At 43.3% G+C, this 13,157-nt stretch overlaps 1 protein-coding gene across 1 annotated transcript in view; it reads left to right on the forward strand.

The window, feature by feature from the left end:
* LRRC2 (leucine rich repeat containing 2) overlaps window positions 1-13,157 on the forward strand; it is a 35,732-nt gene that overhangs the window by 13,695 nt on the left and 8,880 nt on the right. Inside the window, exons 3-5 of the mRNA XM_068558934.1 lie at window positions 3,330-3,537; window positions 8,446-8,602; window positions 12,842-12,978. Coding sequence (XP_068415035.1) covers window positions 3,330-3,537; window positions 8,446-8,602; window positions 12,842-12,978 — 502 coding nt within the window. The remainder of the gene's footprint in view (window positions 1-3,329; window positions 3,538-8,445; window positions 8,603-12,841; window positions 12,979-13,157) is intronic.

Raw genomic sequence — 13,157 nt, forward strand, 5'->3', positions numbered from 1 at the left:
TTCCTAAGGAAAGAGTATTTTATTTGCACACTTACTGATTTAATTAATAGAGCTCTAATGGCATTGTTTTGTATGTTTATCTTGTATTTGAAATACTACTAAAATTGACTTAAGGGGACCATTATTCAATTATATGAACGATAAAGTATAAAGACAATGACATTTTATTTATGTTAATTACTCTCAAGGAAGAGAATGGAATTGTAAAAATAGTTTATATTCTCATTGTGACTTTCTCTAGGTTTCAAAGGGACTAAGACATCAAACATTTAAAACAGAAATCCAAAAAAGATTTGGTATTTAACTATTTTTTAAGTAGCGCATCTAATTTCCTTTTTCCCTCCACTTACGTTGGCTGTACCAAGATATGTGAAATAGTTACATCAATTTGTAATTTGTGATATAGGAAAGATGTGTTGGGGAGGGCTTAACCGGTATCATTTCATTACCTTGCCAGACTCTACCTTCAGGTTCAGTCTAAGAAATGAAGAAAGAAAAGTTAGACATTAATCTGAAAAGTGCTCATTGAATACAAGAACTCACTGTGGCTGTGCTGCTGGTTGTGAAAATTCTGGGAGGATTTCTTTTATTATTTCAATCAGTGTCTTGGATCTAGGGTCTGCCCTGTATCCCTGACTGCTACAGTCAGAGCTAGAGCTACAGGTAGATATTTAAACTTATTTTTATCACATGGTATTAAAAATATTTAAATTACACAGAAGAGCTAATAATGAAAAGCAAATCACCCCAATTCCCTGCTAGTATTTCCCAGAGGAGCTCACTTCTAACTCTTCCAGCACTTTCTCCTGGTATTAAATTCCTATTTCTCCATGTGCTGGTATTTTAAAATTTATCTGTTTTATTACATTATTTGTAGACTTCATATGTAGATCCTGAAGCCCCAGGTAGTTGATTACCCAGTGCTTTTCCCCAGCTCAGCAACCTGTGACTAGGACCTGGGTAGGGTAGTAGCTGTGCTAGCCAATGCCATCAGCAAGATAGTTTTTTTCAAGTGCTCCTGTTCTCCTAGATGAATGGCAAGCACGAAACTCCACTGATACCTGAAGTGGTTTCTGAATAGCAAAAAGTCTGATTAAGGGGGAAACATTTGCACATAGTGCTGGGGAACCAGCCCTGCAGAAATCTGGGATCAAGAACTCCAGGTAGACGGAACAGCAAGTGCAAATACCCTGAGGCAGTGGTTTGCCTGGGTGGTTCAGGGAAGAACCAGGAGGCTAGAGTGACTGGGCCAGAAAAAGTAAGTGAGGGTGCAGTAGTGGATGAGGTCAGACAGGCAAGGGGGAGTGCACAGATCCGCAGGAACTTGTAGGCCATAGTGAGACATTTGCTTTTATTGGGTGAAATGAGAAACCAATGAGAGGTATGGGCAGAGGCATGACATGGTGTGACTGACACTGTCACAAGCTCACTCAAAATGCTGGATGAGTTTAGACTGTAGGGAGGCAAGAGTGGTGCCTACGTGAAGATGCTGGTGACTTGGACCAGGATGGGAGCAGTGAAGGTGGTGAGAAATGGTCAGATTCTGGTAGAAATGACCCTATTTGTTGATGGATTTGATGTGAGATATGAAAGAAAGCACAGAGTCAAAGATGACCCTGAGCTTTTTGACCAGAGCAACTGGCAGGCTTTTTCTAAGATGGAGGAAGAAGCAAGTTTTGCAGGTGAAGATCAGGAGTTTGGGTTGGAACATGTAAATTTGGGGGATGCCTTTTAGATATTCAGGTGGAGATGCTGGGAGGCAAGGAGGCTGGATTCATTGAGAACGTCTTGGCTGGAGATATATAATTGCACGTCATCAGCATATAGATGTATTTAACACCAAGAGACAAGAATGTCTGTAGACAAGAATGATTTGTATTGCTATCAATTTTCTACAAGTTAACTTCAATCTCTGCCAAGTTGTAAAATAGCTTAGTCAACGACAAAGGTGCATACCCCTATAGGATCAGATAAAATCCACCAAGTTTCCAGTATTCCAGAAAAAGGACATCCACCAGTCTCTTGCTTTTTTCAGCCTTACATTTCTTCTTACAATTGACAGTGCCTCTTAGTCCAGGCCAGGACTTTCCACATGCCCAGTCCTCAAAGATGTTTCTGCCCCAGACTCTTTCCTCTGTTCCTGCCTGTCCTGACCACTTGGCTCCTGGGCTTTCCTGAGACAACAGAGCCACTGTGATTCTAGTGCACTTTTCCTTCAGGTACCACCTGAGAGTTTCCGTACTAGGACTGACCCTCTACTACAGGGTTTTTTGTTTTGTTTTGTTTTGTTTTATTCAGCATTTGTATTGCTTCAGGCCCTGTAGAGACCAGGGCAGCATCTGCAGCCTGTTTCTAAAAGAGCCCTCTTTTAGAAGCCTGGGATCCTGCCTGTCACCAAGTCCCTGAGTTGGGCTGAGTAGGGCCCAGATGCCTTCCTGAGTGTGGAATGCACCAAGTTCCTATCCAAGGCAGGCTACCTTATTTTGAGACAATGTCTCTGTGTGATAGATTTGAAGGAAAACCACAACGAACCTTGTTTTTGTACCACATAGAATGTTAACCTGTTAAAGTCTCCAAGCAGATATCAAATCTCTACATGGAGAAAGGCCCCCAGGTGCAAAACACTGTTCTGATGACTGAGTGAGCATCTGGAGGGCAGCAAGACGTGGTCCATCATGATGGAGCTTATGACCAAGCTGGGGGGATAAGACAACTATAAAATAATGTGTCAGAGAAGTAGCAACAAGAAGGTGCTGGGAGTGATGGGGAGGCTGAGGAGTCCTGGGCCAGCTCCAGTGTCAGATTGGAACTGGAGCTTATGAATAACAGGTTCATCTGCAGGAGTGAAGTTTCCCAAGGTGGGTGATGGATGACCTTCTAAAGTCGAATTTTGTAAACTGGGGCTGCCTGTATATTTCTATCCATATGCTCCTGAAAGATCATCAGATTCCTGTGGCCTTGCATTTTTAAAAAATTTGGGTGTCACCTCATAATATCAAGGGATATTGTAATTAATCAAACGCATAGGTAATTTTGGTAGAAATTTTAGCCATGTTAACTCACCTCCTCTACTTTTAAAGTCAGATTTGCTAATACTTTACAACTCTGAGGGTTTAAGATTCCCCCGCACCCCATATCCACCACAGCAGAGGAAACAAGAAAGGAGGGGCGGGAGAGGGGGCGGAAGTGGAGGGGAGGGCTTGTCTCCTGCTGGGAAACTGCAGGTGATGAGACGGACTGCGCTTGCGCCCAGGTGGCCCGCCTGACTTCTCCAGGCAGGTGATGGCGATTCCCCAGGAGATAACCGAGACCTCTGCTGCCCGTTTTAGGATAAAGGAGGAGTGGAGCTTCGTGGCCGAGTGCAGAAGGAAGGGCATCCCCCAGGCTGTGTACTGCAAGAATGGCTTCATAGACACCAGCGTGAGGCTTCTGGACAAGATTGAAAGGAACTCCCTCGCAAAGCAGAGTGCAGTTTCCAAGGAGAGAGACAAACGGAGCAGTGAGTTTGTGTTTGAACTTACGGGGGAGCACTGGAAGGTGAGTCCATGCGTTTCGGTCCCTACAGCACGCCGAGGCTCTTTGCAGCGCTGCGGCCGACGTCTGCTGCTAGGCTGAGCTCAGGCCGTTGACCCTGCCCCAGGGCGCGCCGTTGCTGTTGTCTTTAGAGAGCTTTCCCCTGGATGCGGAGGCGCCATTGCCGGCTCTGAACCGGGTTCTCGCGTCTTTTCCGCGGTGAAAGACTGTGCAGTCTTGAAAAGGGCAGCGGGATCCCCTTGGATCTTTCCGACGACGCTGCGAGGGACTGGGACCCCAGCGGCTCCTCAGGATGGCACAGCCTTTACAATGCTTGATTCTGGGAATTCCCTGGCCGTCCAGGGGTTGGGACTCCGCGCTTGCATTGCCGAGGACGCGGGTTCAATCCCTGGTTGGGGAGCTAAGATTCCGCCAAGCCGCGGGGTGCAGCCAAAAAACAAAAAACAAAAAAACAAAAAAAACCCGCTTGATTCTGCCGCCTCCTCGCCACCCCTCCCCGCCCATTAAAAATAACTCCTTGCCTTTTTTTTTTTTTTTTTTTTTTTAAATGCTCTGAGTGCTTGACTTTGCCTAACACCCCTCAGTGGGCGAGTGGGCGGTGACTTTGCTGACTTGTCACAGAGTGTAGAGCCGCGAAGGAATTTCGCAGACCCTTTAGCCAGTTTTCCTCTCAGTTTCTGAGGCCAGGACAAAGATGTCCCCTCTTTCTTTCCTCAGGTGTGTACAGGTGCTTCGTGCTCCCACTCCCCCACGTTGCTGCTGGCTTGGAGAGGCATCTCAGGGCTGCCTGTGCTCTGATGTTTCTTGGTTGAAGCAGCACATGGTATGTGTGCGCTGAGTGGCGGCACAAATGAGCTCGGGCTATCTTCCGTTCAGTGAGACAGAGTTGTCTGGGACCTGCCCTCCATCTCTTTTTATCCCACCATTTTGTGGCTGAAAGGACTCTGGACTGGGAGACCATATAAGTTGGGTGGCCCTTTATTGGCCGTGTGACCTGAGGCTGTTTGCTCCATTTGTATACATTTTATCCCCTTCTCTGTTCAGTGGTGCTAATGCTTGCCTTGACCCCCTCTGAGGGCTGTTGTGAGGATTAAACGAGCGGATATTCTGTGACACTGTCTTGTTAGCCACACAGCCCTATAAAACTGGGAGAGACTGTGACTGAAACCTCTTTGGTGGTCTTTCTCCTGCATCCGCATCATTGAGATCAGTGGATACATGGATACTGCCTTTTCTGGGGTAAGAGGGAGGGCCTGTCTGGATTTCTAATTAAATACCACTGGTAAATCATTCTCGTGTGCCATGGTCAAGCACGATCCCAGCCCGCTTGGGGAACCTGTTAAGTTCTTTCGGCTCACAGCACCTTTGGAAAACCACTTTAAAGGGCATTTAGTGAGTGCCTAGTGTGGTTCGGGGGATAGGAAGAGGGTTATGAGTCAGCAGGCTAGGGAGACCCCAGGGTGAACTATGTGGATGTTGGCTTCATTACTTACAGCCTTCTTGTCCCCTGCATTCGGTTCGCTGAGCTGGTACCCTATCCTCATGGGTACCCACCGAAGGCAAGACTCTGGGGCCTCAGGCGTTCATTAGTATGAATTTCAGTTGCTGTTTTCCTTCCCCAGAGAGATTTGTGTTTCAGTCTTGCCTCTACTTAAGGAGTGACAAGCTCCATTAAAGGATGTTCGCTGTCTTAGAGTGCTCACGGCAGCGAGGGAGTTCTGGCCTCTAACATCGCACCAGGCAGCAGGTCTGGCCCCTGCAGGAGGTCAGCAAGAGGTGGACAGGGCGGTGGAGCTTCTGGGGCCTCGGGAACTGAGTGGGGAGAGCTCCCCTGGGGTTCCCTGGAGCGGCTGTGGGGCTGTGACCTATGACTTGGGTACCCGATTAGGATGGAGGTGTTGGGAGTCAAGCATTCTTTGTGAGCTGGAAGCCCCCAGGCCCTGGGCTCTGCTCTTTCAGGGAGATTTCTCTAATTTTACTGAACAACTTTTCAATAGAAAATTTCACTTCTACTGTCAAGTTTTTAATTTCCAAGAGCTGTCTGTTTGTTTTGTGAATGAATGAGTCCTGTAATGTGGCTTTACATTTCTACTTTTATGGATGAGTCTTAAATTTTCCTTTAAAAATTTTGTCCTGTTTTCATTTCATGGGGGCTGTTCTTACTTATCTTGGGATTGATAGCTTTTTTTGGAGGAAGTTTCCATCTTTCAGAGTCTCCTTTTTCTTTTGGGGTGTTTGTGTTGGTCTGGCATGTTGGGGCTCTCTGGGAGGTCTGGAGACACGGGGTGTCGGGAGCACTGAGAAACTGGAAGCTCCAAGTGTGTGTCAGGTAAGGGCTTCGTTTTTGGAGGGCGTTGCTATAGAGCCCCATGTCTCCAGCACGTTCCCCCCACCCCCAGCCCCAGGAGTGCATATTTATGATTTGTCTGCAGCTGGTGGGTGCCCACAGAGAGGATCCTCTCACATCCTGCAGGCAGGGAGAGGCCCGGCAGACAGTGCTCTGGACAGAGAGGAGGGCTGGGTGGGGAAGTCTCAGCATCCATCACTCATCCTGTGGTTGCTGCCTCCCTCCCTAGATGTACCTGATGGTCCCCAATCCAGACACTCTGTTTAATCCCTCCAGTGGATAAGCCTCAGTCTTCTACAGGGGCAGTAGTTCTGTGACATGATGGGCGGGGGCAGAGATCTGGTCCTAGACCTTGAACTTGACCTCCTTCTTTTAGCCCTGCCTTCCACTCTCACCTCCAGACATGCCCAGCTCTTCCACTTCCTGAGCCTCGGGGGCCTCTGGTGAGAAGTTCAGGTTGTGTCTCATTGTTCCTGCTGCTGCTGGTCTAAGACTGAGCAGATCAAGGGAGGTGGGTTACCATCTTCCAGTTTTCCAGCTACCAACATTTTCCTGCTGCTGCCTCCCTTCTCTTTCTCTTTGCCCTCTGTAAGGTTTATATCTTCAAAAAATAATTCCTTTACTGTCATCTTTCATGGAATTTTAGAGAGGAGCAAAAGTGTATGTGTTGTGTTCAATCTGCCATCTTTACCCTGTTCCTTTTATTTTTATTTAACACACTATCTTAAGATTTTCCCATGTTATTAAAAATAGTTATGGATATAATTTTAGAAGGCATAATAACCTTTCCAAGTGTGCCATTATTGGAAGAGGAATATGAGAGAAGTTATTTATGAGACACTTGATAATTGAAGCTTCAAAAGAGAGAGTGTTTTTATTACCTAGGGTCAGCTCCCTGATGCCCCAGCTCGTCATCTTGTCTCAGCGGCAGGAGGAAACCATCTGATCTGGTGTGGGTTGCATTCAGATCAGGATCAGGAGGTGCCGAGATGGGTTTGCCAGGCCCAGGTGCTGGGGGCAGTCACACAGGGACCTATGCTGGGAGGGGCCCTGTGCTTGATTTAATGCTCTGCTGTCACCATCTTGAAAGTCTTAATTTTTAGAAGGGGCCTGCATTTTCGTTTTGTACTAGTTCCTGAAACTATGTAGCCTGTCCTTACTCTAAGTGACCCATTTAAATGCCTTTGGGTTTCAGTGTCCCTCTTTTAAGTGGGCCTTAATCATGCCCACTCTGCCTATCTTATGGTACTGTTACGTGAAAGCATATTTAAGGTGAAAGCACTTTTGCAAGTTAAAAGCTTAATCCACATATCCAATAGCAATGATCATAAAGCCCATTATAAGCACCAGGTACCAAGCAAGGGTCACTGTGGACCTTCTGATTGCTACCTCCACCCCACCCGACTTCTCCCCTGTACATTCCTGCCCTGCTTTGCTGATGATGTGCTGTGGTCAGCTCCATGAGGTCAGGGGACATGCGTGTCCCTCAGTGCTCAGTACACCTCAGTGCAGTGGGGGCTCGTAATCCTGTGAACTGAATTTCTTCAACTGGACAAATAGCCCCCTCTAAAGCCTTAAGCACTTCTCAACACCTTTACAATTTTATCCCAGAACACTAGATCCAGGGGAGGCCCTGGATACGGCCGAGTCCCTCTCTGTCACTTCAGAAGTGAGGGCCCAGGGGGGGGTGCCCCTAGAACATGGCTCGCCATCCAGGTCTCCACACTGTCCTTCTGGGCTCCTTCCCTGTTAAAGACTCATAAACACATTTAGAAATTTGGCATAGCAAGTGTTGGGTGTTGATCAAATATTTTAAAAAGCGATTAGTTTCAGAGCTGCCTGGTTCCTTCTTGTATCTCTAGTGCCAAACGTGATGTCTGCCTGGATATAACATGGCTCAAAAGATGTCTGCTGGATACAAACTACTATAAATAAAATAGATAAACAACAAGGTCCTACTGTACAGCACAGGGAACTATATTAAATATCTTATAATAAGCTATAATGGAAAGGAATATGAAAAAGAATATATATATATTCTTTTGTGTATATATGTATAACTGAATCACTTTGCCATACACCTGAAACTAACACAACATTGTAGATTAACTATACTTCAATAAAAAAAAAGATGTCTGCTGAAAAAAAAAAAAAAGCAGTTAGTACAGAGGAAGGGAAATGCAGCACACATTTTAAAATCTAAGACGTGGCCAGATTTTATTTTTAGAAAATGTTAAATCCATATGTTGTAAATAAATAATACACGTGTGGCTTTGGGTGGGAGCCTGGCTGTCAGTATTCACTCGGCATTTGACTTTAATAGAATCATGAATTCATGGGCCTTTTGAAATTTGGCTAATCTGCTAGTATGAAATTAATGACATTGGCAGCATCTTGCTTTCTTTTTGGAATGGCTATAGAGCTGGCAGTTAAGCTGTCACCCATGCTCTCTCACCTCTTGTTTTTGAAATAAATGCACATTTTCCTTGGCTTTGTGTGCCCTGCCTCTGAACTGCGACATACGGAGGAGCTAGTTCTGATCGATGGGATCCATTCTATTCCAGGAGCTCCCAGATTCCTTGAAGGAGCAGACGCACCTGAAAGAATGGCACATAAGCAATACCCTGATTCAGATCATTCCTAAGTATATCGAGCTGTTTCAAGCCATGAGGATTCTGGATCTGCCAAAAAACCAAATCTCCTGTCTTCCAGCTGAAATTGGTATGTTGCTTAGCTGGAGCCTTCCGGCCCCTTGTCTGGGAAGCAGGCAATACTAAGAACTCTTGCTGCCCCAGGAAGTTGCTGGGCCGGGCTATTTTGGGTGTTCCCAGAGCTGCTGGTTCGTGGCGTCCCCTCTGGATGTTGATGCCAGGGTCTCACCTATGTAACTCAGCAGTACTGACATCTGCCAGTTTCTCAGAAACAAGTCTCATGAGTGAACAGTGCTGTGTTTAGAAACTTTTTGTTTTTTCTTCCTTTTAGTTTTAGAAATGCAAACATGCAATAATATATTTATTGTAAACATGAGACACAGTATATTGTTCCCACATATTAGTTTTAGAAATAAACATGCAATAATATATTTATTGTAAACATAATATAACAGTATATTGTTTCCACATATTAGTCCATTGATAAGTTTAGTTTAGCTTATTGTATTAATTTGATCAAGGTTCTATTATTTTCAATCATTTTGTTGTCCACTTGCTTTACCGTAAGTGAAGTCCACAGCGATCATCATCACTGTTTGTCTTTGTCTTGTGTGTGAGGCACATAGTTGTGCTGGGCATATAGTTTTTATGATTCTTCTAAGACACTCAAGTCTTCTTGGAGACATATCATCCCCATAAACCTCAGTCATGAGCAGGGCAAAATAATTAAACATTCTAGAAAGGAATAAAATGTAAAGTCAACTCTCTCAGTAAGGACTGTTAACGGTTTCCTGGGTATCAAAATTGTACACACAACCCATGTTCTTCTAGATATCTACATTGTAGCCATATCTATTTATAAATATGTGTTAAAATATATATGCATGTTAAAAATATTTATATACACATATGCTAAAATATATGCACGCTAAACATATTCACATACAAGGGCTTACAGCATGTTCTTCAGCCTAAGCCTTGTTTCCCCTTATCATACCATGAAGGTGGGGGTGGACTCTAGGGTCAGGCTGCCTGGGTCTTTCACTTACTGGCAGGTCACCTTAGGCAGGTCACTCACTGGTTTTCAGTCTCCCTATCTGTAAAATGGGGATAATAATCGTACCTACTTCACAAGGTTATTGTAAGGATTAAATAGTTAATACAAAGAAAGCATTTAGAACAGATAAACCCACAACATTTGTTAGCCACCTCCATCATCATCATCATCATCATTGTCTATTTCTTAAGTTTTTAAAAAATTTTACTTAATTTATTTATTTATACAGCAGGTTCTTATTAGTTATCTATTTTATACATATGAGTGTATATATGTCAATCCCAATCTCCCAATTCATCCCACCACCACTCTATTGTTGTCTTTACATAAATGTTATTTTTCAATATTAGAATATCCAAACTTTCGTCATTCTCCCTAAGTGATGGCTAAGTGATGATTATGGCATGATTTATTTAACTTGTTCTTCAAATATTTTAAATTTAAACTAAGTAATTGGATACTAGGTCTGAGATTCTGAAGGTATGATTCTAGTCTGACTTTGAGTAACTTGGGCAAATACTTTAAAAAAAAACTCAGCTACAGGATGAGATAGTCAAGAAAGAGGACCATGGGAATGAAGAGTTTTGAGCTCTTTTCTGTTGAATGGCTGTATTTTGTAAAGGAGGTAGAGTTGGATCTCTTACAGTGCTGTCTTAGAGAACTACTGAGCATTGGCTGAGCAGAGGGGGTGCGGGGAAAGTGGTCACCAAATGGGGTGTTCTTTTTCTCATTATCAGGACAATTATTTCTGACATTTGACATCAAGGAATCAAGCATGGCAGTGGGTGGTCCTCTTAACTCCTTTGTGGAACTCCTGACAAAGTATCATTAAATGGGTTTAAAATAGCTAATTATTGAAATCATTTAATAATGTTTACTCAAATAACTTAAAGTATGTAAATTCCTTAAGGTATTCCTTGGGCTCTAGAAACAAGAAGCCTCTGGACAACAAATTGTGCCTCAGTTGGGTTATATTCCCCTCACTGGAAATTAGGTCTGAGGGCCCTGGGAGAATGGGCTATAAGTAGGGAGATTTCATTTCAGTTGGAAAAGATCCTGGAACATTCTAGGAAGGGATGGACTCATTAGCTATTTAGAAATATAACGTGCTGGAGCTATATGACACCTGTCTTAGTCTGATCAGTCTGCTATAAAAAAAATACCACAGACTGGGTGGTTCATAAACAAAATAAATTTATTGCTCGCAGTTCTGGAGTCCGAGATCAGGGTGCCAGCATGGTGGGCTGAGGGCCTTTTTCTGGGTTGCAGACTTCTCGGTGAATCCTCACATGGTGGAAGGGGCCAGGGAGCTCTGTGGGATCTTTCTACAAGAGCATGAATCCCATCGTGGGGACTCCACCCTCATGACTTTATCCAAACCTGATTACCTCCCAGAGACCCCACCTACTAACAACATCACCTTTGGGCATTAGGATTTCAACATACGAGTTCTCAGACCACAGCAGTGCCTTAAAAGTTTGATTTTAGTTTTTGTGACGTGGGACCCTTGTCACACCGAAAAACTGTTTTTTCCAGAACCTCAAGCTCATGGTGCTTGAAGATAATGCTGTTCACCATGTCTGATGGAGACAACTGAGCCCATCTCAGATGAATAATGCCAAGTTCTTACCAGGATGTTGAGAAAGAAAAAGTAGTGTTTCTATAATGAGATCAGGCATTGTGGAAATAAGTGGCATGGAGAACAACAATTTGAATGCAAACATATATAATTTCTTAGTGTCTATACATTATTAAAATGTTATATTTGAGACAGACTTTCTAAAGCTATTGCTTTTCCTTTGAGCTAGGAAAGTTGCTTTTTCTTTGAGCTAGCTAGAAGGAGCTCATATACAGCTTTCTCTCCAGTTACCTCACCTTCTCTTTGCATCCCCTCATGATAAACAAATGCATGTACAGTTGGTATAAATGTGTCCCTAATGCAAATGCCTCCATCAACCAGATCAGGAAACTCTTTCATAGATAAGTTTACTCTCCCGTGTCTGGAAACTAGACAGCTTAGAACATTCACACCATCTATGCCAATCTTCTACTTTCCTTATTTAAAGAAGGATTGTACAATACACTGTCTTACAGAAGCTGGGGCTGTGGCGATCACTAGTCTGATCACATGCTCTCCAGTCCTCCCCAGAAAAGCAGTCTTTCCTTATTTTTTATTAGCCCCCATATCCATCCTGCTATTTTGACACCAATAGCTGACTGTAAGGTTGCAGTGTATACCAGGTGGGTAAGTTAGAGGGGCCACTGATTTCTACAGCATCACCATTATCTTCTAACAGTGAGACCACCAAAGTTGACTCAGAAGTGGCCCTGCCTCCAACATACTGTCTTTGTATGTTTCCCTTTCTCATTTATAAAATGGCAGGAAATTTGTATTTTGAGTGCCTGCTCTGCAAAGGGAAACAATAATTTTGGTTTTCTAATTTTTAAAATTAGGTTAAGAATGTTAAGGTATTCAATGCCTTAGAACACACATGACATGATTTTTGAAATATTAACTATTACTCTTGTGCTAGTTTCTGGTTTGGAATTGGTCATGTATTTATTCAATCAAGACAGAATTGGGATTCAATGTTTCTCCATCAATCCAGTTATTGCCTGATATTCTTAGTGTGTTCACTTCCTGCCTGTGAAATGGACTTAGGCTTTTTTAAAGCATATTCTTTAGGAAGCATGATACGTCATAATTAGTAAATGCAAATCTGAAGCCAAAGATAAATGAATTACATGCAGCCTATAAACAATGACTCCTTGTTTGAGTCATTTAGCACGTACATAGAGCTTTGTGTGTATTTCAGTACCTAGCTCACTTCCCATTAGAGTCCACCGATAGGCCATAGCTGGTCACTGTGCTTCCTAGGAACTGGACCATTTCAAAGCCATTGCCTGTTACTTCATTCATCATGTGATTTCAAAGGGGTTTGCGCTCTGTGGGTGCTGGGCCCTGACCCAGTCTACATAGGGAACAAATCCCCCCCACTCACCTAGCCTGTAGTTTCACAAAGGGTTAAACAGATAAAGAATAAGCAAAAAATGCTCTGATCAAGGACCAAAATGCTCAGGATAAAAGATGAGCAGACATTCAATCAGAGTGCTTAAAAAACAAACACAGAATTATGTTTAATGCCTTTCCCACCATCATTTATACAAATGTTTTACATCTTCGTTTTGCTTTTTGTCCTTAAAAGACCTTAATGGACCTACACCATGCATGTTTTCTTTTTCTGATGACAGGTCGTTTGAAGAACCTGAAGGAACTCAATGTACGTTTCAACCGTCTGAAGAGCATTCCTCCAGAACTGGGAGACTGTGAAAATCTAGAGAAACTGGATTGTTTTGGAAATCTAGAATTAACTGAGCTCCCCTTTGAAGTAAGAAAGAAACATGTTTGTACTATGATTTACTTTTATTTGGTTTATGACATGGAATGGTCTGTAACATGGGGAAGAATTTTAAAAGATGAAATTCATTTTTATTTATATCACTTTTCCAGACATTTTAATCACCCTAAACCAGCTATTATCAAGTCTTTAAAAATGTTCTTACACTC

Source organism: Eschrichtius robustus, chromosome 12 (assembly GCF_028021215.1).
Source record: "Eschrichtius robustus isolate mEscRob2 chromosome 12, mEscRob2.pri, whole genome shotgun sequence".
Taxonomy (NCBI): domain Eukaryota; kingdom Metazoa; phylum Chordata; class Mammalia; order Artiodactyla; family Eschrichtiidae; genus Eschrichtius; species Eschrichtius robustus.